Source organism: Pseudopipra pipra, chromosome 3, assembly GCF_036250125.1.
Source record: "Pseudopipra pipra isolate bDixPip1 chromosome 3, bDixPip1.hap1, whole genome shotgun sequence".
NCBI lineage: Eukaryota > Metazoa > Chordata > Aves > Passeriformes > Pipridae > Pseudopipra > Pseudopipra pipra.
In genome coordinates, this window is record NC_087551.1 from 55,283,561 (window position 1) to 55,296,128 (window position 12,568).

The 12,568-nt window shown below is 36.7% G+C and overlaps 1 protein-coding gene across 1 annotated transcript in view; it reads right to left on the reverse strand.

Moving 5' to 3' along the window:
• The window catches only part of PEX3 (peroxisomal biogenesis factor 3), a 20,183-nt gene continuing 7,615 nt past the window's right edge, over positions 1 to 12,568 (reverse strand). Inside the window, exons 2-12 of the mRNA XM_064649286.1 lie at positions 11,869 to 12,000; positions 10,588 to 10,669; positions 7,624 to 7,667; positions 6,367 to 6,491; positions 4,990 to 5,056; positions 4,836 to 4,890; positions 4,419 to 4,575; positions 3,443 to 3,513; positions 2,486 to 2,608; positions 1,199 to 1,295; positions 1 to 801 (exon numbers count right to left, since the gene is read on the reverse strand). Of these exons, the coding sequence (XP_064505356.1) occupies positions 718 to 801; positions 1,199 to 1,295; positions 2,486 to 2,608; positions 3,443 to 3,513; positions 4,419 to 4,575; positions 4,836 to 4,890; positions 4,990 to 5,056; positions 6,367 to 6,491; positions 7,624 to 7,667; positions 10,588 to 10,669; positions 11,869 to 12,000 (1,037 nt within the window). The 3' untranslated portion in view covers positions 1 to 717. The remainder of the gene's footprint in view (positions 802 to 1,198; positions 1,296 to 2,485; positions 2,609 to 3,442; positions 3,514 to 4,418; positions 4,576 to 4,835; positions 4,891 to 4,989; positions 5,057 to 6,366; positions 6,492 to 7,623; positions 7,668 to 10,587; positions 10,670 to 11,868; positions 12,001 to 12,568) is intronic.

The window sequence follows — 12,568 nt, forward strand, 5'->3', positions numbered from 1 at the left end:
TTTTACATTAAAATATTTTATTACAATACAGACAATTGGGCTCAAAATTAATACAAATTAAGATAAAATATTTACAAGGTAATGTGTACAGTGTAGCTGTTTGAACAGTATAAACAAGAGAACATCTAAAAACCCACATTCCTTTAGTATTAAGTAACAGAGAGCATGCCCCCAGCTCATTCAAGAGGAACGTGCATCTGTTGGCAAAGGCCTTCTGAAGAACAAGAGACTTTGGAATAATGTTTGTAAAGTTAAGTGAAATACATTTCCTTTATAAAAAGCAAAATTTGAGGGGAGAAGAAGCAAAAAGCATTACTTCATTCTACTACTCTGTGCTATTCTTAGATCACTATCATTAGTTCTTTTCAAAACTTACACACTCCAGGGCAAACAAATGGGTTTTTTAGTAACCTGCTGTAATACTGCCACCAGATGCCTTTTAGATGCAATAAAAATAATCAAATTAAATACAGAGGAATTTAACGACTTTTTTAATAGAAAAGTCTTTACATACAATGATTCTTTCAACAAGAATACTTTTAATGGGTGCTTGAAACATAATTCTATTAGAAAAAATATGGGCTCACTCCCACTTTTCTCAGAGTGTTCTTTCTGCTGGTCTGCCACTCCTACACCACTAAAAAATTAACCCAAGTCTCACCAGTAGTTGCAAGGGATTTGTTATAAATACACCATCTATTCCTAAAAGTGTGCGAGTCATTTCTCCAGTTGCTGAGGGGTACTAAAAGCTTCATAAACATTAGCAGCAAAATCTTTCACTTGTTCCATCATCAACAGGTCCTGGAAGAAATGTAAAAAATAAATTTGCTTAATTGTTGAACACATCCAACACCATTCTGGTTTTGCTGCAGTACACAATTCATCATGAGAAAAACACCTGGTGCCTCCACAGACACATTACTCAAATTTCTTGCTTTAGAAAGGTTTGTGGGCAGAACTGCAAGTCGAACCAAGTTAAAAGACCTGTCTGTGCATCTGCGCAGTTCAACAGAAGGAAGAGGTTCTAGAAAAACAGCATATTTTTGGAAGATATAAATATACAAAAAGCTTTTTATGCCAATTGTTTCCCATTTTTTAAAAGCCAGTGAAAGTAAAAAGAATGAATTTATTAAAAAGAAATATACAACATTAATTTTGAAATTTTACTTGGAATATTGTAAATAAGGAAGATTCTTACCTGAACAAAGTGACTGGGCGTTTCACTGCATACTGAATGGATCTGCCCATTTATTATTGGAATTATCTTGGCTAAAGGAAGACTGACACTGGAAAGACTAGAAAAAACCAAGAAATATTGACCTAGAACTGCTCTGACATTGGTAAAACCACTAAACTGTGATTATTAGAATTCTAAGTAATTACTACTTAAAAAGTAAGAATTGCAAGACAGCAAACTAAAACGTACAGATGAAGGGGGTTTTTTTTCCCTGTCAAGCCTTTCATTTAATATAGAGGAGTACCAAAGCTAATTTCAGTTGGTCTTCCTATTACACAGCGTTTCATACTTGCTTCTCATGCGAGCGAATTATGGTTTAGCCAGAACCTTTACATGTGTGCATATGTAGACAGGTGATAGAAGTGCCAGTCTGCAGTCTCACACTATTTCAAACTAAACCAGGCTTAAGACAGACAACCAAACTACACTCTTTGGGGTATTTTAAGTGATGTAAATAGTATATATTTAAATAAAAATAAGACCCTCTGAAAGCCATTAGTTACTAAAATAAACATACATAAAACATTCAAGGTTTTAATTTTAATACTTGAGAAATAATATTTCAAGGATTTGAACGCAGCTTTTGAATTTGTAACAGTCTCACCTCACTGTTTAAAACCAAAGCTAACTTCGAAATAAAAGCTATTTTTAAGCTGTCTTCTAGGAATATGTAGAAAATCCTGAGTGTTACTATATTTTATCAGCACACCAGGAAAGAACCTAGAGCTCTGTGGATGCTTTGGCTCCCTGTATTTGGAGGATCACAGCAATGCCCACCCAGCTTCCTTGAAAACCAGAGTGCCAGAGACTGGGGCGCACAGGGCTCGCGAGCTGCAGGGGAAGGCTCTTCCTCATGGCCTCACAGGGAGGTAGGTACTGCAGCACATCTGCCAGTAATCACCACCAGTGGGGTAAACCCTCCCTAGGCCAAAAGGCAGTCTGCCAGTACAGTGTTCAGGCAAACAGTGGAAGGTACAGGTCATCTGATTTCTACTTCTAGATCTGCAAGTAATGGTGGGAAAGATACCTCACCTATACTCTTGCATGTTTCTTTCCACCCATGAAATCCTCCTAGCTGTCTACCTGAACAAAACAAGGAGAATGCAGTGATTCTTGAAGAGCAAGAAGCAGAATAATACTTCCAGCATGAGAACTTCAAGAAGGCAGGAAAATCAATAGGCTTTCTGGAATTCACTATGAACGCAAAACACTAGTGACATGAGAACCACAACAGAAGGAAATATTTACCTATTTACAGAGCCATTCTGAGAGAGGTCCTTTTCAGTAGGTCTAAAAAACTCTGCCATATTGTCCAGCAGTCGACTGAATCCTCTGTTTAAACACGTGCTCAAAACCGTACTGAAGTCTGGACTGAAAATAAATAATAATAATTATGATGATAATAATAATAATAACAATAATAATAATAAAAGGATTGACTCCTGGGGTTTATGTTTTGCAACTAAAAAACCTTGCAAGTGTTCAGTGCCTCAGATGTGCCTCCCCTAAGGGGGCATGTACAACCCAGATAAATGCCATTAGTATTGCCACCTCACCAAAGACCAGCTCCTTCAACAACCCAGACTCTACCCTAAAACAGAGTTAAGTCTAAAGCATTTCTCACTTCTATTTCTTACTAAGTAATAACATAGAAGGGACTTACCCTTAAAATGCCCCAGATCCCTAGCAGCTAAATGGTAAGAATAGTTCAGCATTTGTCTCAATTCCCTCATATCCTGTGTTTATTCTAGAAGCCTCACTTTGATAGCTTTCTCTGGTAAAAGTACACATACAACCACTCTCAAAACCATGCACTAAAAATAAATTCCAGTAAGCCAATACTGGTGTTCACTTTATCAAATCAAGTAAATCCAATAAAATTACTCTCAATTTATCCTGCTTTGGCAGAAAAGAAGTACTCTTCTGTTCCTGCACAACTACAGAACAGGTGAGGAACAGATAAGAGATCTGAGTGGGAAGGACATCCTGGTTTATCTCATTAAGGCAGGATTATTTCTTACAAATAAGTTTCAGAGTTCCCAGATTTTTGAAAATCCCAGCCTACAATTACTGAACATAAAAATTTAATGCAGAACACTCACATTTCACAAATGAAAAGTTGACAGCTTTTTATATGAAAGTAATTGTCTTACATAAACAATAGTTGTGAGGAGTTTAATGTGAATACAAGTTATTTCTCTATACCTTTCTAGCATATCTCTAGTTTCATTCAGTAATTTAATTGTAGCAATATCTCTTTCTGTGAGTCCACAAGCCTAGAAAAAGCAAAGATGGACACTGTTTAGTAAGTTTAATCAGCAACCATGAGGATAAGAGTAGAAATAAAAAAGTTGCGTATCACAGAATGAAGTCAAGATGTACAAGTCAAATCTAAAAGAAAATATTGTCATAAATCAGATTCTTTATAATTTGTGTTTTAAATCGTCACTGTAGGATTTTTTTTTTAACTAAAAACAATACTAGCAGGAAGTACCAGACTAATTGGGCAAGGCATTTTTCCACTTTTGACCTTCAAAATTGAAATAAACCCAGCATATCAGCTTAAGCTAAAGTGGTAAGTACAGCAGTCAAACGCTGAAGCCCGTGTCTCATCTTTACATGAGTGTAAAAGCAAGTGAAGAGTGAGTTTTCTCCAACCTGTGGTGAGGGTGGAGACAAACACCTTCACAAAATTTAGGAAATTAATATTACAGTTGCGATTAGATACACCCTTCTCTTGGCTTCCTGTTCATTTTCCAGCCCAAAGCAACAAAGGACCGCAGCACACCATCAACCCGTGCTTCAGCCAAGATGCTACAATGCGCCATGAACTTTGCTGGTACAGCAGTGCAAGCTATACAATGTAGCTTAGGGCTGAGTTAAGCTGCACTGTGTCACAACTTCGGCCACAGGCTAAAAGCAGTAACTGGGCAGTGTTTCTGAACACAAAGCTGATGTTCTGAGGATGACACTTGTTTTCAGTCAAATCTGAAGAAAATGTAACTTTGCCTAAATTAAAGAGATAAGGACACTTTAATAAATGGTGGAGCCTCTTCCATCATAAATCAAGACACAGACACCGTGGCACACTAGAGGACTATTACGCACCTTTCCCTCACCCCCAAAAAGAAACAAAAATGCAGAATGAAAAAAGGTAGATGAAAGAAACTGAAACAAGTACCTGGCTAGCCAAGGGATTTTCTTCATCTGGCATCAGATAATGACATAAGGGAGAGTAAGATGCAATCTGATCTGAATCTTTATGTTCCACTACTTTCCTGATATCTTTAAGTTTCTGTTCCAGGTCCAGAAGAGACAGGGTGTGCTTAAGGGAAATACTGGAAAGGAAAAAGGCTAGAGTGTTGATTGCAAAATGAATATTGATTCTTTCTCTTCCTACCAATAACGTTCAGAAGTAACAGGACCCCAGTCTACTGCCTTGGTTTGCACTGGCACACACAGCCTGCTATAATAAATACATGGTTTTGAAAAAGTCGATATATCCCCTTTTTTATTTATTCTCATAAAACTCATTGCTTTGGGAACAGTCATCACAATAAAACTTAAAAGCTAACCACAGAGAAACACGGGCTCTTACCTTCCAAAAACTTTATGCACAGCTTGTTTAACAATAGTTATTAACTCAGTCAGTCCTAGAAGGAAGAAAGTGTCAAAGTTATTCTAATGATTTGTTCAAGTCTAGAAAAAAGTAGAATTTTGTAAGTGTAGTTAGCTCACAATAAGCACCATACCATCTCCTAAAAGGTGCTGAATGCTCGATAAATATTGCTGCTGAACTTCAGGGGGAGCTAATGGTGTCTGCAGGGAAAAAAACAACAGTTCTGTAACATGTCAACAATAGAGAACAATGCAGAAATCATTTCAAACCAGGTGCCATCAATTTCCTTAATCTTTATAATACCCTGCAGCAGATGGATTCCCCCATTCTGGTGCAACTAGCTTCTGACTGTTCCTGCTGTCAACCCCTGGATCTTTCATAAGTCCTCTTGCATTATTTTCTTCAGTCCCATACAGATCTCTCTTCCATCTTCAGTGGCACAGAAAACTCTTTCATTTTCATTTATATACAGGTCAGTCTCTTAAAAACCTGCATTGTACGTGCAAATAGACCCTCCACCATCCCAGAAATCAAAACTAGTGGAGTATGTTATTTATGCTGAAACCTAATAAAAGCTTATCTGACAGAAAAGAAGCCTTCAGTAACTGAGAGACAGGATCTCAATTTACTCCAGTGGAGTGCCTCAGATTGGCCCTGTCAACCCACTTCTGTATTGAAAAAAATAACAGAAAGGAAACATGTTTCCAGTCCAAACTCATCTTGCCCTTCTAAAAAAGATTTTTCAGGTTTTACAAAATGAAGCATGACCTTAGTCAACCCTGGCCTCCCTAATTAAAGGTTTTCTCAGACCTGCCTTGACATGCTGTTCTTTGACTCTCAGCAGGAGCTATCACAGGGGGGCATATGAGAACTAATCAAAGTTTGTATCCATTATTTTTAGACAAGCCGTCCAACAATTTGCAGATCTCACTCTCTGCAATGGGTACTTGCTTACTGTGGGATCGATCTGTTTTTATTGAGCAGTGATAGATATCCTACATAAACAAAAAACAAGTCTTCTACCTTGCTTGCCCCCACCAACAGACATTTAGATGGCCTTTTGGAGTTAAACAAAATAGTCAAAATTTCAAAGACATCTATTAAACTGCGGGAATTAATGTCTGTGCTAGAAATACCTAAGCATTTATATAAATTTGCATACATATCTTGGATCATTCAAACAGTATTACCGTTCCACAAAAAAATTAAAGCATAGAAACCATGTCATGTTGGTGTTTAGACATGATTAAGCAAGAGAAATGCAGACAAAAAGCATTCTTCAATATGGCTAGTATTCAGTTAAGCAACAGCATCACCAAATCATCCAAATTTAGAGGGTATTAAAAAGACATCAATATATCTTACTTGCAGTAATGCTTCCACATTTCCCACTCTTGTAAGAACTCTCAGTTTCATTCTGATACTCCTAAGCTATGCCCTTTTTATCTCTCACCAAATAATCCTTTCACTTCCTAGAAGTTATACCTTTGAAACAAACCAAGAAACTTACTGTGCCATTTTTACAGAGTGCAGCATTATCCAGGTAGATGTAACCACCAATAATATTCAACTGGACTCGCAAGAGAACTACCAGCATACAGGTACTATACACAGCTACAATGCTCCTTGTGAAACCTTGAAAAGAGAAAACAACTTCAAGGTCAAAGAAATAAGGGCGAGTCAAGGAGAGAGCGTGCTCTCCAAGACTCAAGAAGTGCTGATGATTTTTAAATACACAGTCACATTTCTCTCACTGGTTGTCATAACACATATTTTCACAATACATACCCAATATGGTCATGAGTCTAATGTGCTGGAGCTACATCTAGAGTATCCCATATGAAGTCCTGTATTAATATAATTTTGCACACTACTCAAGTTATTTTGAGAAAAATAAAAATTATACAACTTGCTTCAGAAGAAAAATATTTACTGTCAAATGCTTTTTCTTCATTAGAAATACACAGTCTATGGTAGCCCTCATCACGCAATTAAGACACAGAAGGCACAACAGCAGCTTGAGAAAAAGTTACCTAAGGCAGGAGCAGCTAGGATCTAGTGAAAGAAAATTAAAATAACATCAGCTACCAGCCAGAAGGCTAGGAGGATGTGCAGAAGAAGTGACATGAATAAATATGGATGAGTGCAAAGACACAGAAAGAAAGGAGTCAGATCAAAAGTAGGATCTGTAGGATCTGTAAAGGCCTTGTGAAAAGGAGAAACAAAACCAAAAGCTGTGGTATTTCACAGCATAATTATCTGACTCCACTATTTTTTCTTCCCTTCCACTGCTTCCATCAGACAATAAAAAAAAAAGATGAACCAAAAGGTTCATGATCACTGGTATGGTGGTTCTCTCCAACAGGCTCAAGAAGAGGAAACCACTGACCATGTAAGGGCTGGCCTACATTTCTGATTAACATTTTCCATTAGGTTCAGCGTAGAATTTCAGAAAAACTAGTTTGAGTTTTCTGTGATGACACAGAAAAGTCTCACAAAGTTTTCTTGAGCAGAGTAACATGAAGGGCAATAACATTCTTCACCTTGGTGTCCAAGCTTCTAACTTCCCTTGGGGCTAAGAAAAGTTCCATCATGAGAAGCCTTTGGGAGGAGGGGCAGGGAGGAGGTTTGCCATGTAGTGTGTTACACTGTTTTCATACCTACTGAAACAACAACCCAGTTTAAAGTGTGCCTTTTAAATGGTGTGAAAGACATTTTAGATTTAAGCTAAATAATTATGCAGATGTAATCTCTCATTTCCACTTACTTATTATCTTTAAATCCTCCCATATTTCTAACTTGTTTGCTGGCCTGTGGGAAAAATAAATGGAAATATTAAACACTAAGAAGTATATTTTCCTTGGAAATTAATAAATATGCTAAATGAAATAACAGTGCTCTAAGGCAAGCTCATTTAGCTACCACAGTTATTCAGATCAAATTCAGGTCTATATCCATTTGCCTCATTCAAGAAGGCACTATATAAACAACACACAAAAAAAGATATCCCAAATGTAATGTATAAATGTAGCATTTAGTCATGTCAATTACGCACTTATATGATCAATTCTGAACTACTACAAAAAGCAACCAGAAAAAGCCCACTGATGGCACAAAGTGGTCTTTTCTGGGGCCTTGATTCTCTATATATTTAAAGCAAACTCAGTTCAGCAGGGCTTCCTCTATCTGCCTGTGCATAATAAGTGCAGGATCACCCTAATTTCTTGCAAGATTTACCATTGCCTGGCATGGGTTTAAAGTTTATATTTGATCATCAAAAAACAAAGAGATCATGACCATCCGTGGAAAAGAAATCTTGCGCCACCCACACAAACGTATGCTAATCTCTTTTCTTTGGTTAAGGTTCACTTTTTGACCTGACCAATACCTAAAATTTTATATATTCTGCAGTCAAAATAGCAAGACTGTAGATTGTGCAGACACACCTGAACTGCCTAAGGTACATGTCATATTTGTAACTACTATCCAGAGGTAATCTTAGCAAGCAGCAGTAGCAGGGATAAGAGCCAGCTAATCATCCAAAACTTTCATCAGCCATTCTCACCTGTTAAGCACTGTCAGTAAAGAATGGTTACTGTGTATCTATCGTGGAAGATATATATTGTAAAAGTCACTTAGGGAAACATTTGATAATTTCTTAGCATCAGAATTAACATTTAAATATTTAGGACTGAGAGTTCAAATTAACCTAGACTTTACAGTAACCTAGTTTACAAAAAGAAAAATATGCTTTTCACCAGAAATCATTTCTCTTTACAGGCACAACATCTGCACTGTGGCATCAGTTCAAACCTTATATCACTTACATAAACAATGTATTTTTAATTTCACTGCTATCAAATAATGCAGGTGAACTGGTATAATAAACTATTAAGTCTACAACTCCAAATAATAAGACAGGTTATATAAACGATAGCTGGAAGAGACACAATGATCCATGGCACAAAAAAACAATTTACACGCTTCTCTTTTTGCAAGCTATTATATGCAAATTTTGTGAGGGTTTGAAAAATTAGGCCTGAGTAAAACCACAACAGTGAGAAAAATAACACATCTTCAGGGACATTAAGACAGGTAAATCTCCATATCTGCTCTTTTGTATATTCAACAACAAAGGCACTCAGAGCTCTGGAGCCATTTGATTGAGCTTCTCAAATGGAAGTGGAAAGAAGAAATCTATACCTCCCTGCATAGCATAAGAATGCAGAGCTTCTTCAAAGAATCACTTCAAAGTGGAGTGAGCCTTGCTGGCTGATTCCACCATCTGTGCCTTCCCAACCCCTTCCCTATGTTTTCATGGGTAAGTTCAAGCATCTAGTTAAAACTAGAAGTGTAAGTCAAAATTGGAAGCACTGAGACACAAACTCCACTCTAAGATGCACTCTAAATGAACATCCATGCTTACAGAATATTTCATGTAACCACCATTTAAAAAAATATTTGTTTTCAAAAATGCATAATAACAAAAAAGTCTAATATCTATTTTCACTGGGATTGTTGGAATTCAGAGGTGTGTCAATGTACCCATAAACTGCTTCAGCTAGTCAAACAAGTTAGAGAAACTAGGTATATTTTGATAAAAGAATGCTTGCTACAGAGAACAAACTAAGGCATTATATTTCTTCACCACTGAATAAAGGATTACAAACTGTTGTAGACTATTTTGCTGCACAGTCCAGATGACATATCTGGTGATCCACAAGCTCTTTTGTTCATTCAGTCTATTTTTTTTCTTGAGTAAGACTCTTATTATGATAAACACATTTATTCCATTAAAATTAATTTTTCCTAATTTCTTGTTGTTTGGGGTAAATAATATTCAATTACAGTTCCAAATTCTCAGATAATTTATTATAAAAACATTGTTCAGGCTGCAATTCCCCCTTTAAATATCTCATTCTGTTGCCCTGTTGTGGAAGTTTTTTGACTGAAAAAAGTGATTGAATTGGTAACCTATTAAATGCTGGACAGCTGAAGTTATAGCTACATAGAAAAACTAGTGGAAGGTAAACTAGAAAGACAGTCTCGAGTGAGTCAGAAGCCCTGTGTTAACTGCCTACATAACACTTTTACTCTGTGCCAGATGACAAGCAGTTTATGTTTAAGGTATGCTATTATGCCCTTTATGTATTTAAAAACAGACAATTTATTCCTGCAGCAATAAGGAAATCCAGGGGTTTTTTTCTGACAGGGCAGCATTTCTCTTAATGTACGACGTGCCCCTATTTGTTCTACTTCAAAAAAAAAAAAAGGGGGGAAGAAAATTACTTCTCTTTGCTTACATCCATTTCCAATCTCATCTTGGATACTTTCCACTTCTACTCACTTCTGAACTTGATAAGATTACAAAAACATCTTTACAAACACAACATCGACAACTCACTCAAGATATCCTGTCCTGTTCAAGAGAAGACTAGATCCTCTAAGTACTTTTATCTATGTATCTTAAAAGCATTCCAACAAAAACCATGCCTCTCACTGCAACATCTTAAAGGAAGAATAAATTCTTGTAATGTTTGCAAAACGCCAGCCATACCTATCAAAACACATCTAACACGACGTAGAATATTCACAGTGATTTTGAAAGACTTTAAGACTAGTGATTTCATGGGGCAGAGAACCAAAATCCTGCATGCTCTCTACATAATATAATTTGACAAAAACTTGTGATCAAAACAAATGCAGTTTAACACAATTAAAATAGTCTTACCTGTTTTTAAGAAGAGATGTGAGACTCTCAGAATTTAACTGATGCATTAAGGCATCCCTCAATGTTGGAAGCATTGACAGTACTGTTGTTAAAAGAAAAAAAAAAGCAAACAAACAAAACCCATCAACATAAAAAAACTCCAAACATCATAAACCTATCCCCACCTCACACTATTGGCTCTAGCTGCAAATGTCCACTCACATCCTACATATACATCATCCTGCCTCCAACTCCCCAAAAGAAAATCTGGTGAAAATCTACATTGCTGCATTTCTCCAAGCAAGAAGAAAAGTATCTGAGGTTTGTTTTTTTCCAACAAGAGAACCAGAGAAAGGTATGTTTCAAATGAAAGAAACCTGATGTGAAAAAAATCCTTTACTTTCAGAACAATGTCCGATCTGCTGTCACATGATGGGAACAGGAAACAGAAAACATAATAGACACTAAGAACAAAGTATGAAACATCTCGTCAGGAATGCATGCTGCCAGAGAGAAGATACTTCGCACAAAGAAGGGCATAGAAAAACTTAGCTCTTGCAGCAAAATCAATCCCAGCAGTACAAATCAGAAAAGATGAAAATGGAATACCAACTGGTCAGGGTAAACAAAGTGCACAGAAAGCACTTACAGCCACCCGAGAAGCCATTAAAAATTTCAACAGAAAAAGAAAATGCTGTCCAATTTGTTTTATAAAAATAGCCTGCACTTACAAGAACGACAAGGACCTTGCTAAACTCCACTCTGCCATCTCCTCTCCAAAAATCCTAAGATTGGTGCTGTAAGAAAAATGCTTTTGTTTTTTGCTCCCCACCTAGTCAGGTACCTTTTAACTGTGTAGGAAACTAATGGGCTGATGTGCCTCTTATTTGTAAATAACATTTACCCACAAGTTCTCCATGCAGCTATAACATGCTATAACAATGTGCTATAATGAATACAATCATCCTGCTGTAAATTCAGTATTGTTTGAATCTGGATGTTGCTTCATACCTCAGTACCACATGCAGTTTAAGGAAAAAGGATCTTGACATGAAAAAAAATTGTAACCTGCATGTATACTTGTATGATTATAGATGGATAAGGGTTCAGATGTCCCCCAAAACCCCTTCAATCCTCTGTTCTTCAAAGTCTTTTTATTATGCAAAACAACTCTATTTATGCAGCACTACTGAAGATTTTGAATTCACCTACATTTCTATTTTTCTTCTATCCTGACAATATGTAGTATGTACCCCCAAGTAATCCTACCTATCAAGAACAGCAGCTATTTCCTTTTCTTACCTGTCATATTGCATGTCCTCTGATTACTTTCAAAATGATATTGCCTTCGTGCTTGGGCAATGTATTCAGCTGCCTCTCGTTCTTGGATTTCTCTGATTTTCTTCTGCCCATATTTTCCCAGTAAATAGACTCCTACAGAAAAATACTCATATTAAAAGGTGCTTCAAAAAAGTGAGAAAGGTCCCTTCAGCCCTTTTCTTTGATTTTAAACCATAAGAGTGCATAGTGGGGTTTTTTTGGATATGTGGGTCTTGGGTATTTTAATAATGATCGACAAAGTAATATCAGAAATAATGTTTTCAAAATTAATTAAAATTTCAGGGGTAATGACTTGAAGCAGTATAAGAAACTTTGCCAAGAAGAGATATCTTGCCATTCACATAAGACGTTTCTGGTACTACTGCAAAGTGAACAACTATACTGAAGAGACTGAAACAAAAAAGAAAAAAAAATGTAGGGTAACAAAAAAAGAATAGAGGAAAAAACAAGAATGCATAGGTCCGGAGATTAAAAATTATCACGAGGGAGAGATAAAACTCAACTCTTAAGAATCACATAGGAGAAAAACGCTACAGACCAACACTTCCTTCATTTGGTCCTGAAACTTCTGTAGGAAGCACCTTAGCTCCAACGGGGCCTGACTGTTGCTCTTCTTTTTTACCAGGTTCCTAGTTTCCAACTTCACTCTTGAGGACCTGAC